Raw genomic sequence first — 17,345 nt, 5'->3', positions numbered from 1 at the left:
TTCTACACTATAATATGCCTTTGAATCGTCCCCCGACCCCTCATCATTATCTTCATCAAATTCAGCTAGTGGATCGTCATTCACATAAGGGTCGTACTAATACAAGTTGTCCTTTAGGAAACCAACAGGACCTCCTGTTGGGATATCAACATCAACAATACTCATATGATCACTTTCTGGAACAAAAGTGCCCACCTCACTATGAACTTTTTTAACACTGGGACCGGGAGTGGAAGATGGATTTGCAATGATAGTCTTCTTAACAGGAGTGACACACAAGGCAATCCTTTCTTGCGATGTTATTCCTAAGAATGCACGAATATCAAGATCACTTTCAACATGAACGAGTGTAAATGGTTGGTCAACGCATGTGTAAGGAACCACTAATTTCAACCCATACAACTCTTTATCAACATGAAGTGCTTTGTGTAATATGTCAAGAAGTTGCAAGTAGGTTACATCATTATCCATCGGTATCACTGTACATTGAGAATCCTTGAAAATCCACTTCCTCCCATCCATTTCCCAAACACCATTGTAAGATACAAAAACGTAAATAATAGAACCTGTGATGAAAAAAAAACAAGGAATCGTTAAAAAGTTGTAATTTTTTTCAGGTTTAACATAGTCCTATATTTCATATATCGAGCTACTATCAAGCAAGTATCAAGCTTATATCAAGCAACTATCGAGCAAGAAATACAACCAGATAAATTCACCCAGCCATTTTCATCGAGCCTCTATCGAGAAACCATTGAGAAACTACTAAACCAAAATTCTACGTTCCAATCGAACCCGATCAAGCTATTATCGAGCACCAATTGAGAAAACATAACTATACTTATCGAGCCATTATTGAGCCACAATCGAGCACCTATTGAGCTCATAGCAAACCCTATCATCTACCTCCTATCAAGGCCCTATCGAGCACCTATTGAACAAAAAAGTTGTAGAAAACGCAGAAAACCCAAAAATCACAGATTAAGAAATCTCTCAAACAAACAAAAAAAAACACACCAACCTATATACAGAGATCTGTTCGAAATAGAAAGAAAAAAAAAAAAGTAAATAAAGAATACCCAGCACAAAAAAAATGAATAATCTTCTTACCTATGACTTTTCTCCTCCAAAGTCCCTCAAAATGGATGTTGCCTTTGATATTGAGATCTTTACAGCCACAATGGAGATGACTTTCAATGAAAACAAAATGTGGGAGGTGATATAAAGATTGGGGGGGGGGGGGTATTTTGGGAAGTTAGGGAATCAATAACATCAAAGTGAAAAGATGAATAATGGTGGCATTTTTTTGTAGAATAAATAACATTTTTGCCTCCCGAACTATGACCACATGATCATACCCCCCGAATGATTCGCGATGTTAAAAATTCTCACAAACTATACATTTTACTTAAATATGGGACTTGTGTTAGATTTAGTCCTAGATGACTAACAGATTGATGATGTGACATTTTGTTTGTTAATGTGGCAGTGCCATGTGTAGAATAATTAGTAATTTTGCCTCCCAAACTTTGACCACTACAAAATTGTGCCATTTTTATAAAAAAAAAATCTGATTTTTTTCTTAAAAAATATTAATTATTTCCTTAAAATTCAAAATCTAATTAATAACAAATAACTATTTTCTACTTTTTTTTTTACAATATAAATAAATCTATTTTATAATGAAAATATAAAATAAATACTAAAACAAAGAAAAAACTTTTAATAAAATAGGAGGATGAAGGATGGATGTCTTAAACAAATAAAAAAAATTAATTTAAAAGGAGGAGGACAAAGGAAAAAAACTTTGTTTTAGGATTTATTTTTTAATTTTTATTTTAAGATATATTTATTTTATATTATAAAAGAAAAAAAAAGTTATTTGTTATTAATTATATTTTTAATTTTTTAATATTTAAAATTTTATTTAATTAATTTGAAACTTTTAGTATTGCTTATTTTAAAATGATTTTTTTATTTTGAAGGATTTAATTATTATATTTAAGCAAAAAAATTAGATTTTTAAAAAAAAATTAAATTAGTTTTAATAAAAAAATATATAATTTATAAAAATTTGAGAGGCAAAATTATTAATTATTTTACCCATAATACTGCAATATCAAAATAAAAATATCACATTATCATTCTGTTTGTCCATTAGAACAAAATCTAGTAAAAGTGTTATAGTTTAGGAGAATCTTTTTTAACATTGTCAATTATTCAGATGATACGTTCATAGTTAGGAATAATAAAAGTATTTATTCTTTTTTTTATTATTTTGGTACACTTTAGGCATAGGAAGTGAATCGAGTCAGCGAGCCTCCATTCTCCAATACCTTCCCCATCACTTCAATGGCCGCTGCAGCAGCTGCTTCTTCATCCAGACCTCCCCATAACCCTTAACAATTCCAAACAAGAACCAGAAGAACCGCACATCTTCCCCTCACGTGCTTCCCACCTCACGCGCCAGGAGGTACTCCGGCGGCGTTCCCACCAGCTTAGGCAACTGGCCAAATGCTACAGCGACCACTACTGGGCTCTAATGGAGGAGCTCAAGGTCCAGTACCGCCACTACTACTGGAAGTTCGGGGCCAGCCCCTTCAGAAGAAACGATGTTGTTGAGCAAGAAAATCAGGAGAGAGAAAGTGCGGCAGTTGAAGACGAAGACAACAATGGTAGCGGGGGTACTTTGAAGAATCGTCGGCGATGTTCTTTCGTAGGGTGTAAATTGATGGCAATGGCGTTGACGAGCTTCTGCCATCTCCATATTCTTTATGATTCCAAGCAACAACTTTACAAGCCTTGCAATTATGTCATCAAGAGGTTTGAATTTTTTTCATTAATTCTCAAAGAATGGGTTTTAATTTCTCTTAATTATCATTTGTTTCTATCTGTGATGATAGTTTTCTATGGGATTTTGTTCTTGTTTTTCATGAGATTATTTGCCGCCATACTTTCGTCCGTCTGTTTATGTCATATGAAGAGGTTTGATTTTGAGTTAATTTGTTTTATTTGAATAAATGATTGGTTATGGTAGAGTTTGTCTTTAAGACTTGAGCTACTCTGATTTTATTGGCTATTGGATGATACTGTTTTCTATATGGGTTTTGGTTTTACTTGATCTTTTCTAAATCTGAATTTCATTCAACCATTTTTGTTTTCCTCTTGTAATTGTCAGGATTCGTTAGAAGCTTTGAATACATAATTTCCTCCTAAAGAGAATGGGAATTCCCCTTCCTCAGTCTCACTTGTAGATATAAGTAGTTTTTTATACTGTCCCAATAGATCTTCAGATTCTTTCTTTAGGAATCTTTTTTATTACGGATTGTAATTCATAAACATCCCTTATTAGTGTGAACATGTTTAATAGTAGAGTGGGCAATGTTCTTATAAATTAATCAATGTTCTCTCTCTTTTGATATGGGAAACTCCAATATCCGGTCAAAATAATGACTCTTTCGTAGCTCTCTAACCAAATCCCAAGTGATTTGGCGGCCCTAGTTATTTCTTTCTTACTATTCTCAATCAGAGTTGGCTTTGAGAAGTTAGTGATTCAAGTTAAAGTAAAATTATGGAGTCTCCAATGTAAATAATTTTTGTTTTAATTTTGATATATATGTGATATTTTTTAAAAGTTTTACAATTTTTGGGGCCCTTGCTTTGTATAGTCAAGGTCGGTCCTTATCTCAAGCGTTTTGAACCATGTAGATTTTAAGCGTTTTTAGTTTTCCTTTTAATGAGCTCTTGACTGATTTGGATTAAATATATTCGTTAGAGCTGTTGGATTTCGATATTATGCTAAGAACCATAGGGTTATATCTTAACATCAATTAGTAATGAACAGAGTGACTGCGTACTTTTATAAATAGGTCAATATTCTAGTACTCTTTCAATGTAAAATACTAATATTCTAGTATTCTTTCATGTGCAACACTTATTAGATAATTTTTTAAAATTCATCGAGTTAGTTTTCAATTTTTTATTTGCTTCCATGATTAACTAAGTTTATCATCTTGTCATGGTCTTTATGAAATGATTTATTCTGACTGACTCTATTTGTTCGTTTATGTTTCTAGTTCTCATTATTTTTCTCTCTAAATTGCCTTCTTTCTGCGGTTTATACTTGTTTTATCTCTCTTCTCCTTGTGTGGCAAAATATTTTTTGGATGATCTTTTTTCCTTAGTTACTCTTGGTTTGAAAGGTACTTAATTTTGTGGTGTTTAGTCTTTTTATATGCTCTGTTTTGTTTCATCATGTTCTGTATTCTCTTTTCATTTTAGTCCTCCTATAGGTTCCCTTGTCCAGTTCTCTTTATTGATAAAAATCTGATTCTTAAAAAAAAAACTTGTGAGCAAAATTTCCTTCTGTATGGATGTTTATCTGGGTTGTCACTAAAATGTAAAATTCACGTTGTTGAAATTTATCAGTTAGAAGGGTTCTAAGACGAGTAATTACGCGTTTAACAAATTACATGTCAAAATACAGTTCTCAAGTTTTTGTTTTGACTGGTTTGGTACGATATGTTATGCACTTGTTTTGATGCTGTCTGACATAGAAAATATAGCTTAGGAGGATGCTTATTTTATGCTTTGCTAATTTATAAATCATCCCTGCCTAATAAGTAAGATAATTAGTGGTGTGAACTATTTTGGAGTAGTCTTCTGCTTTCATACTTGAACTCTGTTTATGAGTTTGAGTGCATATAACTTTTCATGCATCACTGATTCCTATTGTCTGTGATAGACCAAATCACATTTTCAAGGTCCCTTCCCAAAAAAATCACATTTTCAAGGCCTGTCTAGTTCTTAGAATCATAAACAAGTGTGGTTCTCACCTAAAATTTTAAATGTCAAGCACTCTTGTGTATTATTATTGAACTTTGAACATTTTCCTACTTTTTGTGATAGGTAAATGATACTGATGCTAAATAAAGTGAGCTCCACGAGTCAATTTAGATGTAGGATCTACCATCTATTCGTAAGTGGTGTTCGTTAGCATTGCTCTCTGCTTTAATTGTCAGTTAGTTTTTCCTTTGGCTTTTTTGAACAATTACAACATGAATTGATTGTCAAAACTTAGATTTTCCATTTGGGTCATTGTAAAATTGATTGGTTTATTCATATGCAGCGCTCAGGCTGGACCTATAACATGTGGGAAGCCAATTCTGAGATCCAGTGCTCCATCTCTCTGTTTTGTTCACTTTCAAAAAGCTCAAAAACATGTCACCATGACATTGAAGAAGGCTGGCCTTAATGTTTCATCGTCAAGTAAGCTTGCACCTAAGTTCCATATAATAGTGGCTGAACACGTGCGCCAAATTCAAGCCAAAAGAAGAGCTTTACAAAATGCAAACAGAAGCAAAGCCAAAGTGAAGGAAGAGACTGCGAGCTGAGCTTTCAAATTAGTCGATGTAGACATATATACAAGTCAAATTGATGCCAGAAGCCATATTTTCATATATATTGAAGAAAAATATCAGTAGAATTACACTCGAGTTTGGATTTGGTCAGTATTCACAAACCACACAATTCAACTAAAGTATAGATGAGTTATAGAGATACTTAACATTCAAAATAAGCAAATTTATTAAATCCATATTATAGTTACTCTTTCAAAGTTTGATTACTTCACGAGTTGGTGTTGGAAAGTGGAACTTGACACTTCTTCAGTTAGTAATATATAATTGATCAAACATGTAAGATATTTAAAAAATAAACTTAAACCAATATTTATTCCAAACAAACTATTAGATTTTAAGATGAAAGAATTCCAATGTTCTATTCTTCCAACTTTTCTAATTAATTAAAGATTATATTATAACATTGGTATTATATGAAATCATAAAAGTACCTTACAAATAGTTCAAACAGCAAAATGAATTTATTTTCTAGGACATACGCGGACACATGGTTCAATTTTATCCAATAGCATCATCCCTTGTGTCTCACTTTGCACTTCTATAGCCTCGAGCATTTTATGAACCAGTAGATCTCTCACTCTGGTGGGATTTGTGTCGTTTGTGAGAGCGCTGTTCCTCCCTATTATTGTAGCTTCTCTTGTGAGAGACATCTTTATCTATAGACTTCCTATTGTAATGGTGTTCATCTCTTTCTACAGAACGCGAGGAATAATCAAGCCTGTCCATAGAAGTCCTTTCAACATAGTATTTACCTCTCTCCTCAGAGTCCCTACGAGAGCGCTTTTCCCGGTCCATAGATCTCCTCTTATGATATTGCTCTTCCCTATTCACAGGACTGCTTTTGCTAAGTTGTCCATCCCTATCTTCGGACCTACTCTTATGAGATACTTCTTCTCTGTCAGCTATGTTCCTTTCTCTTCTAGGTGGAGATGGGACCTAGAACCATAAATAATGAGAAAGAAAATACTATTTGTTACATAAATTTCAAGTTTAAAGTCAGAAAACTCGGTGGCCAATTGCTAGATTTTTTACACTCATGCATAAACCATTTAATGCTTTCTCAAGGTTATACCAGAAAATTCTCGTTCTTGGCAATAAAAGAATCTGAATTTAGAAAAGCTTAAAAGGCACTTCAATTAGGAAAGCAAATTAACACTGGTATGCTATGAAATTGACCTCCTCAAAAGCAGAATGTGTGTACTAGGTATGTACCATATTCAAGATCTATATGACTAATGAAGTGACAGGACAGATACCTGATACCGTGACATGTATTTTCCTTCAGGTGGAGGTGGAATACCCAGTCTTTTTAAATCATCATACGGGATTGGTCGCCTGATTACATTAAAGGGCAAAAGGAATCAGTTTAGTTTGCCAATTGAAATGACTCAACAACAGAAGTGTTGAATAGTTAGTATTCCAAAACATTACAAGACAACACGGATTTAATTTTCAACACTAATCCGCTAATTCAAAAAGGATATAGACAGCACATGAAATCATAAGTCCATACTTCTAGCAGAAAATATACAAATTGGACTTTGTTCGAACTTAACAACAATCTGTCGGAAGCATTATTAATTTGTTAATAAAATTGAATCATACTGTAATTCATGTTTAAGGTATATAAGTAAAACTTCACACTGTTAAATGTTTCAATCCAAAAATCTGGGGACATAAGTTAATCAATTGAACATACTTCACACTATCCTAATCTCAGCGATTGAACATACTTTAAACTTCACCCTTTGATTACAAGGAAAATAATTTATATGTAAAAAAGTAAACTGAATCCAGAGGAAAATCCATACAGGTAAAAGTCACTTTAATTTACCTCCTACTAGGAACCCATGGCTCGTGATAGACCTCCTCTCGCCTATGTGGACACAAGGAGAGGTAAGGGTGAGAGAAGCACACGTGGCTGAGAGTTAGTTATGAGGGAGGGGATTGTATGGGAATAGAGTACAGGATTTATGGTGTACCGAGAGAGTTAGAGGTGTGGAGAATTTGGTAGCTGTAACCAGGTTTGGGGAGATTCCTGGCTCTCGAATTCCAGGGTAGTCAATTCAAGAGTATTTCATTCTCTCAATTATTCTTCCATTACTGTTCTAACCAATTTTGCAGGGAAAATTCCTAACAAATTGGTATCAGAGCCCACACTTCCATGGGACCGAAGAAGGACATGCCATTGGAGGCCATCGAAGAAAGATTGGAGACCTTGCAGCTGAGTTCCAATCGGAGTTGTTGGGTGTTCGATCTGATTTCCAACACTTGCCACAAAAATGGATATGTTGAAATCGAAGTTTGCTTCAATGCAGAAGAAGATGGACTTCATTGTGGGTCACATGACCCAGCTGCTCCAAGCTTCAGGGCAGCCAAGGACAGAGGCATCAGCAGCAAGTAACGACAGGCAGTGCAAAGCCGTGGACGCCGAGATCTTGTCGACATCAAGACCGCCTACATCTGAGCAGCGCCCTTCTCCTTTGCCACAGTCGCAGACAGGAGAACTGTGGCACTACTCCAAACGGCATTACAGTCAAGATTACCGACCCCCACGTATGGAGTTGCCGCTGTTTTCAAGGGAAAATCCAACAAATCCAGATGGTTGGATTTTCCGAGTGGAACGATATGTTTTGTTGAACAGTTTGTTTTGAAAAAGAGACAGAGGTCAAAGATTGACCTTCTCTCAATAACATTGAGAGCCCTCACTTATGGCGGAGGAATAATGTGGTTACAAAAAAAAACAAATAAAAATAAAACCAACCAGGCTTAAGAAAACACCCATCGACTCACTCTCCAAAATCTATTACAGCCACAAACTACTCCACTCCCAAAGATCCAAGAAAGAAACTCCCTCAAAACCTCTTGATCTATACACCCAAATGGCAACCCAGAACTTGATCTTATCCAAAAGACTTTCCACTGTACATGAAATGTCTTCAAAATCCTACTATTCCTCCGTAGCCAAATTGCCCAAAAAGTCGCCAACATAGTACTCTGCCACATACGAGCCACCTTCTGTCCTCCCTCTAAATGGCCCAGGAACAGTTGAGAACAAGAGGAAGGCACACACCAAGAGACCCCAAACTCGGCCAGCACTTTAAATCACACCTCCCTAGGTAACAAACACTCCAGAAACAAATGGCAAACTAACTCCCTTTCATTCTTACAACATACACACCAATTTGGCGACAGATAGTGAAAAGGTCTCCGCCTTTGCAAGTTAACGTGAATATTCAACTTATCCAAGAATAACAACCATCCAAACAATTTAACTTTGAAGGGGGTGACACCAACTCAGGGCCTAAATGAGCATAGCTCAAACTATGAAAGGCGGACTTACAATTAAACACTCCGCTATTCTCTGGAATCCAATGCCTCCTGTCCTCCAAAATTGACGTGAAAGCCACAACTTGAAGCAGGTGTAACAGCTGAGCGAAGCTAGACATCTCCCTATCAAACAAATTCCATCCTAGGCCCCCCAAACTCCCTTCACCTTCCAAGACTGCTAGGTCTTTAATCACACAATTCTTGGCCATGGACACCAAAAATAGATTAGGGAATTGAGACCTCAAGGAAACATCACCAAGCCACACATCCTCCCAAAAACGAATCCTATCCCCCCTTTCCCCTCCCCCCTCCCCCCTCCCCCCTCCCCACCTTGAGACAGACCATCCTCCTATACTCCTCATACAAAGCCGAGATATCTCTCCAAGGACCACGAGCCGACATTCTTTCCCCTCTATCTATACTTCTCAAAGTATATCCAAATACACCGTTGGTGTTTAATCTCCCTTTGAAAACTTTTGGTTGTGTCTCTTTTGTTCATGTTTTAAGCCCAAATCGATCTAAGTTTGATCCTAAAGCCCTTAAATGTGTTTTTTGGGTTACTCTTCTGCTAAAAAAGAATACAAGTGTTACCATCCTCATACTCATCATACATGTCTCAATAGATGTTACATTCCATGAAGAACAACCCTTTTATCCCAACCTTTCACTTCAGGGAGGGACAATGAGTGAAGTTTCTAGTTGGGATACTTGTCTTCGAAAGCTATTCCTGAAATTTCGGAGTTTCAAAACTCTTATGAGCAGCAACAATCTCAGCCACCTAAGACTAAGGAACTCTTAGTCTACTCTCGGCGACAAAACACCCATCAAGTAATACAGTCAACTAATGCTCCAACATGTGATCCACAGACTACTCCTAATGTAAGTAATCCTTCACTTGATCTTACTTCACCTGATAATATTCCTAATGGTGAGTCTTCCAGTATGGTTGAACCCGAGTCTAAGTTACCTATTGCCAAAAGAAAGGGAATTCAGAGCTGTACTCAACACCCAATGTCCAAATATGTCTATTGTAGTAAACTCACTAATTACAAAGCTTTCCTATCAAAAGTTGAGCAAGTGGCAATTCCTAAGGATATTACTAAGGCACTTGCACAGAAAGAGTGGAAGCAAGCAGTGTATGAGAAAATTGGGGACTTAGAAGCCAACACCACATGGACAGTTGCCAATCGGCCTAGAGGTAAACATGTGGTGGGGTGTAAATAGGTGTTTACAGTTAAACACAAAGCTGATGGAACAGTAGACCGGTGCAAAGCAAGATTAGTTGCAAAAGGGTTCACTCAAACATATGGCGTGGATTACAATGAGACATTCGCTCTTGTTGCGAAGTTAAACACTGTGAGAGTCCTATTATCTATTGCTGCCAACCTAGATTGGCCCTTACAGCAGCTAGACATCAAAAATGTTTTTCTTAATAGACATTGACAAGAAGAAGATTTTATGAAAATTCCTCCAGGATTCGAAGACAGATATAGAATAGAGAATGTATGTCATCTGAAAAAATCTCTATATGACCTAAAACAATCTCCAAGAGGGTGGTTTAAAGGATTTAATCAAGTGATAAAAAGGCATGGATACAGACAAGCTTAATCAGATCATACCCTGTTTTTCAAACAGTCACACGAGGGTAAGGTGTCTATCCTCGTTGTTTATGTCGATGACATGATAATAACAGGTGATGATTATTATGGAGAGCATGACAAACTTAAAGGTATGCTAGCACAGGAATTTGAAGTAAAAGATCTCGGACCTATGAAATACTTTCTAGGTATGGAGGTGGCAAGAACCAAAAAATGAATTGCAGTATCTCAGAGAAAATACATTTTAGATCTTCTCAAAGAAACTGGAATGAGTGGTTGTAAACCTGTAGCAACTCCAGTCGAACCAAAAGGCAAGTACAAGAAGAATATGAAAGAGAAGATGGTTGACAAAGGAATGTATCAACGGTTAGTAGGAAAACTAATATACTTGTCTCATACAAGACCAGACATTGCCTTCGCTGTGAGCTTGGTTAGTCAATACATGCACAATCCTCTAGGGGAACATTTAGAAGTTGTGTATAGAATCCTACGCTATCTAAAGAAAACACCTGGAATTCGATTATTGTTCAAGAAAAATGAAGAACGAGGTGTTGAAGCCTTCACAGATGCTGATTGAGCAGGATCAATTGAGGATAGAAGATCAACCACTGGCTATTGTACCAAAGTGTGGGGAAACTTAGTTACTTGGAGAAGTAAGAAACAACTAGTAGTAGCTCAAAGTACCGCTGAAGTAAAACTTAGAGCTCTTGCTCAAGGAGTATGCGAGTTAATCTAGATTAAATGAATATTTGAAGAGTTGAAACTTTAAAGAACGGAGCCTCTAAAGTTATACAGTGACAGAAAGTATGCAATCAGCATTGCTCATAACCCCGTTCACCATGATAGAACGAAGCATGTGGAGGTGGATAGACACTTCATTAAAGAAAAGATTGAAGAAAAAGTGTTATGTGTTGTAGATGTTCCCAGCAAACAACAACAGGCTGATATTCTAACTAAAGACTTATCGTAAGACAGTTTTAGTGAGATTGTGTGCAAGCTGGGCATGTGGAATCTCTATGCACCAACTTGATGGAGGGTATAGAAAATATTGTTTTACTTTATGTTATTATTCTTTATTATTTCAGTATTTTCTAGAATGGGAAACCAAGCTGTATAGAATATTTAGTTTTCTTATTTAGGTGATTTTAGGTTTATTGCAATTATCCTAGAATATATGGTATTCAATACCAAATCTGTCTATAGGTTGTACAATGTCTATTTAAATGGCATAGCTCTTAAGAAATAAAATATCAGAAGCTATTTTCCACAGACCCCTTTCAAGGCCTTGAACCACCGTGACCCGCCCCCATTGATTCGATTTGAGCCAGTTAGCACTAAAGTTTTAGTTGTGGAACAAAGACTTCAGTCTCGAGATGAAGTTCTTGACCTGCTTAAGACGAATCTTTAGCGAGCTCAACAGAAAATGAAGTGCAAGTAGACCGCAAGAGGCGTGATGTGGACTTTGCAGTTGATGATTTGGTGTACGTAAAGCTCCGGCCTTGGCAAAACAGAAGAATGAGAAGCTTGCCCCACGATTTTTTAGTCCATTTTAGGTGTTAGCTCGCATTGGATTAGCAGCTTACAAGCTGCAGTTGCCACCAGACTCACGCATACATCCAGTATTCCATGTGCCATTACCAAGGGCAGCTCTCGGACCACAACAAATTGCTACCGCCCTTCCAAAGGATTTGACTGCGGAGTTGGAGTGGATTTTGGCACCGGAACAAGTGTTAGACGTTCGCCCGGGGACTCACACACATCAGCCACAAGCATTGATATGTAGGTAAACTTGCCAGCCTTTAAGGCTAACTTGGGAAAATTTTGATGTTATTCAGTAGCAATTTCCTGACTTCCACCTAGAGAACAAGGTTAGACTTTGGGCAGGGATATTGATAGACATCCTCTCACCTATGTGTACACAAGATGAGGTAAGGGTGAGAAAAGCACACGTGGTTGAGAGTTAGTTATAAAGGAGGGGATTGTATGAGAATAGGGTACTGGGTTTATTGTGTACTAAGAGAGTTAGAGAATAAGGGGAGGAAGTGAGTACTAGAGGTGTGGAGAATTTGGTAGTTGTAACCAGCTTTGAGAGAGATTCCTGGCTCTCAAATTCTAGGGTAGTCAATTCAAGAGTATTTAATTCCCTCAATTATTCTTCTATTACTGTTCTAACAAATTTTGCAGGGAAAATTCCTAACAGCTTGCAAAGAAGGGAAGCTATTGCTTTCTGGTTTAGCATGTAAGAAATAATTTTGGTATAGTAGAAGAAGAAAAGTGCACCATGATAGTAACTGAAACAAAATGTATCATCTACATCCTCTCATGAATACTGGTGAGCCAGATTCTTAGTAATTTTTATCTGCACGCAATTTCCATTATGAAATTCCCCTGTAACTTGACAGAGGGTAAAAAGTATAGAATGAAATGACCCCATCTTCATTCGTGTGTGTGTGCATGTGTTTGTAAAATCATTTTATTCACATTTGGGAATAAATGCATAATAAAAATATAAAAGTAAATCATCAAATTGAGGTTAGGGGTTGGGGGTCATAGAATCATGTATCTAGAATATGCACTGGACATCAAAAACCCACATCCAAATCACTTGAAGAGTAAATTCATAAAAAAAAAAAAAAAACCAGTTAGAAGTCGTGCATACAGGGGAGCACGAAATGGTCTCTCTCGTCCTCCAAAACGAAGCTGTCCTGATTCCTTCTTACCACCAAGTCCTCCTCCTGGCCAGAGAGAACAAAATTTAACATGAATTTGGTCAATGTAGGAGTCTAAGTCTATAAGATAATATAAAGAATACCAGACTGACCTAACCTTCGCGGAATCCAGCCTGGCATCAACTGCTGTCTGTTGTAATCAACTATAATTTCAGAATCATCAATAATTGAATGGTGAGCATCCTACAAATAATACATGAAAAATGAACTAACGACTACTATACATTGGGCACTGTAGAAGATAGAAGACAGTAGAACTTTGACATTAAATTTATAGAACTCTACAAGAATCCCCAATCAACATCCGAAATTCCTCTCTTCATTTCACAGGCCCTAGACTCCAAATCAGGGACCAAGCGATAGAACATAGAATGAACAAGAACACTTTAGCTATTTCAACATAGCCAATCTCCCAAGAGTCCAAAACTGATTATTATCATCTACTTAGAGCCCTTTTATACACTTCAAACTCCCTAACAGCTCTAACAACGACTCAACAATGTAATAAAATATTAGCCACTTGCACAACTCTGACAACTAACTAATTCAGTTACGAACATATCACAAACTTACCATAATTTAATGTGCTATATCTTAATTTAACTAATCATGTTTGGTTTAGATGGGTCCCACTAAATTAAAATGATTTGCCACATAAGTGTGTAATGTTTGGGTGTAAAAAGTGTGTGAACATATCATTACTCTTTATGTTTTATAACAGTCCCAGTCAAATGAAAGTCAACTAAACTTCAGCTTCTTAAAAATTCTATATTTACTACAGGTAGTATCTCAACAGCAGCCTTTTCTTTTAAGTTGTTAGTTAATTTATTCTTTTAAACATCTAGGTCACTAGTTTCCAAAGTAATGCTAAAAAGTATTCATAGCCGCAACAATAACTACAACAAAGGCTATTAAAAAGAAAAAAAAGAACAAATACTCGTACAACCTTGAATGCGCGGCGCATATCTCTTTCTGTTTCAAACTCAACAAAAGCATAACCACGTGAGGCACCAGTTACTGAAACAAGTAATAGCAGGTTACTAAAGGTTAGTTCTTAATACGCAAGAAAGAATGGGATTCTTAAAATCATAAATAAATTTTATAAACAATACACCATTCAAATAGGAGTACACCAATAATTTTAAGAGAAAAACATTTGTAATTTGGCTTAAAAATGAAAAGAAAAAGCTTGAAGATAAATTATAGCCAGATCGATAATAATTTTCATAATAAACAGGATATTACGTCCGAAACTAAATTTTAAACAAAATACAAAGAAAAAACATTTAAGTAAAAGAGAAAAAGTCAGCAAATTGTAACATATATATTCAAAATGGTTAAGCAGGCCTGTTGCAGTAAATCATGAATCCATTAATCCATACTCTCAAAGCTGCTAGTTAAAGAAGTTTAACTAACATGCTTCAATAAAAATCACACATAATTATTAGCATTCTCGCTCATAATGCAAAACACGCTTCGACAACCAAAAGCAAATAAGATCCTTTAGGTGAAAATAAATCAAATGAAAATGCATACATACAAATAAATATTTACCAATGTGCCTAACCAAGCGCAAATTCTTCACCCGGCCATACTTGCTCATAGCCTGAACCATCATAACCCCAAAATTCAAACGAAAGAAAAATGTTATTCATTAGCCATAAAGTAAAAAAATAGAAATATATATCTATTGAGAAATTTCGAAAAACGAAACAAAACATTATGAGGAACCAAACATGGATAAAAAAATATATAATAATGATAAAAAAAAAACCTTGCGAAGAGTATGTTCGGTGGTCTGGTGATTGAGGCGAGAAACAAAGAGAGTGCAGTAAGGGTCTCCAAGGAGCTTGGGATCGCCGAAGGGGTCATCTGCAGAAGGATCGTTTGGGGAAATTAGGGGAAATGAGAGAGAGTGGGAGAGAGAAGAAGAAGAAGAAGAAAGAAATGAAATACGGACAAAGAGCAGCAGAGTTGCAGAGATGGGCTCTATATATAGCGTTGTCGTGAGGAAGGACATCGGTGGCGTCTATGCTTCCGGCTTGGATGGGATGATATGAGTCAGCGTAGAACACTGAGTTTAAGTTACTCCCCCCGCTCATTGTCTCCTAATTTCCCCTTCTTCTACTTCCTTCTTTCTATCTATTTCAACTTTTCAACCACCAAAACAATAGTTGTACTCGATAAGTTTTCTTTTATCCATTATAATTTGATAATTTCACTATCTATTCATAATAGTGTGTGCTATTACATTTTAATATTATTCATAATAGTGTGTTATTACATTTTTATATTAGGACTATTTGCCTTTTCAATTTGGTGCATTTTTTTCCTCCCAAAAATTATTCCTCCAAAATCTCTCACTCTCTCTCTATCTGTTCTCTCTCTCTCTTGGACCCAAACAAGAAATCCCACAAACCCCCAAACCCTCACCCCGAATATATCTGTCTCGCGAACTGACGACGCCCACCCAAACCACCTACCGACGACCACTGCAGCATCTCCAAGGCGATAAAGCGACTGGAAAGAGACAGAGACACTCGACTTGAGCTTTCCAAACTTGAATAAAAAAGGTAAAGACTTGAATCTCTCTTTCTCTTGCGAAGCTTAAATGCATGTGTTTCATTTAGATTTTTGGGATGTGTGGGGTGGGTGTCGATTTGAGTTATGGGTTTTTTTGCTAGGTTTTCCGATATAGGCTCAATAGGTTCGATGAGTGCTCGATGGTTGCTCGACAATAGGATAGAAACAGAAAAATCTTAAGATCGATAGTGGCTCGATATGAGTGAGGCATTAGAACTTGAGGGTTCAATATAAGCTTAATGTTATCTCGATAGAAATCGGTTAGGTTCGATGGGGTTGATATTTGTTGGCTCGATAGGCTCGACATAAGCTCGATGCATATAGCTTGATACTGACTCGATAGAGCTCGATGGTGGCTCAATATGAGTGAGGCATTTTGACTCGATAGTGATCGATGATAGCTTTATAGTAATCGATTAGGCTCGATATGAGCTCGATGCTCCATTGTTAAGACAGATTATGATATAGCTCAATACTTACTCGATAGAGCTCGATGGTGTCTCGATAGAGTTTTGTTGTTGCTCGATGATGGCTCGATGGGCTCGATAATAGTTCGATGGCATTGTTTACTTCAGTTTTGCTATGAATTTTTTGACAAATTTTGTCTGATTCTATTTAACTTTCTGTTTTCTTACTAATTGTTTTCATGTGTCAAAGCATATGCCAAAATTACTTGTTCCGTTTCAAGATCACTTTCCTTGTCGAGTCACATATAGGGGTGGTAGGACTTTGGATGATATTAAGAAAAAGGTTTGTGGAGCTTGACTTGATAGAAAGGGCTAAGGAATCCCATTTCAAGTAGTTTTTATTGGCTTCAGAGTTTCATTTCTCAAGAGTTTTGGTGTATCAGCTGATGTTGTGGAAAATAGCAAGTAAAAAAGAAGATGAGGTGCATTTCTTTTTGGGCTCGAAGTCCTGTAAATTCAGCATGGGCGAGTTTGCTCTGGTGAAGGGGTTAAATTTTAGTTCTGCACTGTCACATGCAGAGTTGGATGAGTGTTTGACCAATGAATGCTTAATCAAGGAGTATTTCAATGATGCTGAGAAAGTAAAGCTCCTACAGTTGGAGAATGCTTTCAAAACTTGTACTTGTTGGGGTTTTATGCCCTAATTAAAACTCAATTTCTTTGTAATCTCGTTTTATTATCAATAAAAGAATAAAAATTATTTTTGACTTGGTCAATCACTTTGCTCACATGTTTTATTTTCATGATTATTTGAATAATATAAACTTCTATTAAATCTCGATCATATAGATAATCATATTTACAGTGACGTAATCACAGTGGATTATAAATATTATTATATGTTTATGTAATGCCCCGACTAATTCTAGACTTCAGACCATTAAAAACTACTAAACATAACTACTAATTCGAATACATTTATAAGAAATAACATAATTTTATTTATAACCCAAAATATTGTGTCAAATACAAAGAAAATTGTGAAATATAAAATACGGTATGGGCACCCATTGTTTAGCACATAAAAACATAAATATAACATCATAACTTTAATCAAATGTTTAAAAAAAACTAGGTGCGGAAATACATAAAGACATAAAACAAAAGACTTCATCATTGATCTTCCAGCAGTCCACTCAGTCCATTCATCCTCAACACACATGCCAAGCTGCCACGAATCATTCTCGCCTTCCATATTCATTTTCCAGCATCATTCTA

At 36.2% G+C, this 17,345-nt stretch overlaps 2 protein-coding genes across 2 annotated transcripts; one reads left to right on the top strand and one right to left on the bottom strand.

Annotated features, from left to right (window-relative positions):
* Positions 1-2,263: 2,263 nt before the first annotated feature.
* On the top strand, positions 2,264-5,631 carry LOC133818718 (uncharacterized). Its single transcript, XM_062251749.1, has 2 exons — positions 2,264-2,823; positions 5,129-5,631. The coding sequence occupies exons 1-2, from the start codon at positions 2,543-2,545 to the stop codon at positions 5,391-5,393; spliced, it is 546 nt and encodes a 181-aa protein (XP_062107733.1). The 5' UTR covers positions 2,264-2,542; the 3' UTR covers positions 5,394-5,631.
* Positions 5,632-5,702: 71 nt separating this feature from the next.
* LOC133818717 (U11/U12 small nuclear ribonucleoprotein 35 kDa protein) lies at positions 5,703-15,252 on the bottom strand. Its single transcript, XM_062251748.1, has 8 exons — positions 15,038-15,252; positions 14,852-14,949; positions 14,632-14,683; positions 14,024-14,094; positions 13,170-13,260; positions 13,008-13,083; positions 6,677-6,755; positions 5,703-6,356 (listed from the first exon to the last, which is right to left on the bottom strand). The coding sequence occupies exons 1-8, from the start codon at positions 15,177-15,179 to the stop codon at positions 5,976-5,978; spliced, it is 990 nt and encodes a 329-aa protein (XP_062107732.1). The 5' UTR covers positions 15,180-15,252; the 3' UTR covers positions 5,703-5,975.
* Between the last annotated feature and the right edge of the window lie 2,093 nt (positions 15,253-17,345).

Source organism: Humulus lupulus, chromosome 2 (genome assembly GCF_963169125.1).
Source record: "Humulus lupulus chromosome 2, drHumLupu1.1, whole genome shotgun sequence".
Lineage (NCBI taxonomy): Eukaryota > Viridiplantae > Streptophyta > Magnoliopsida > Rosales > Cannabaceae > Humulus > Humulus lupulus.
The sequence above is the reverse complement of the archived record's forward strand: the minus strand, read 5'-3'. Positions and strand labels throughout refer to the sequence as shown.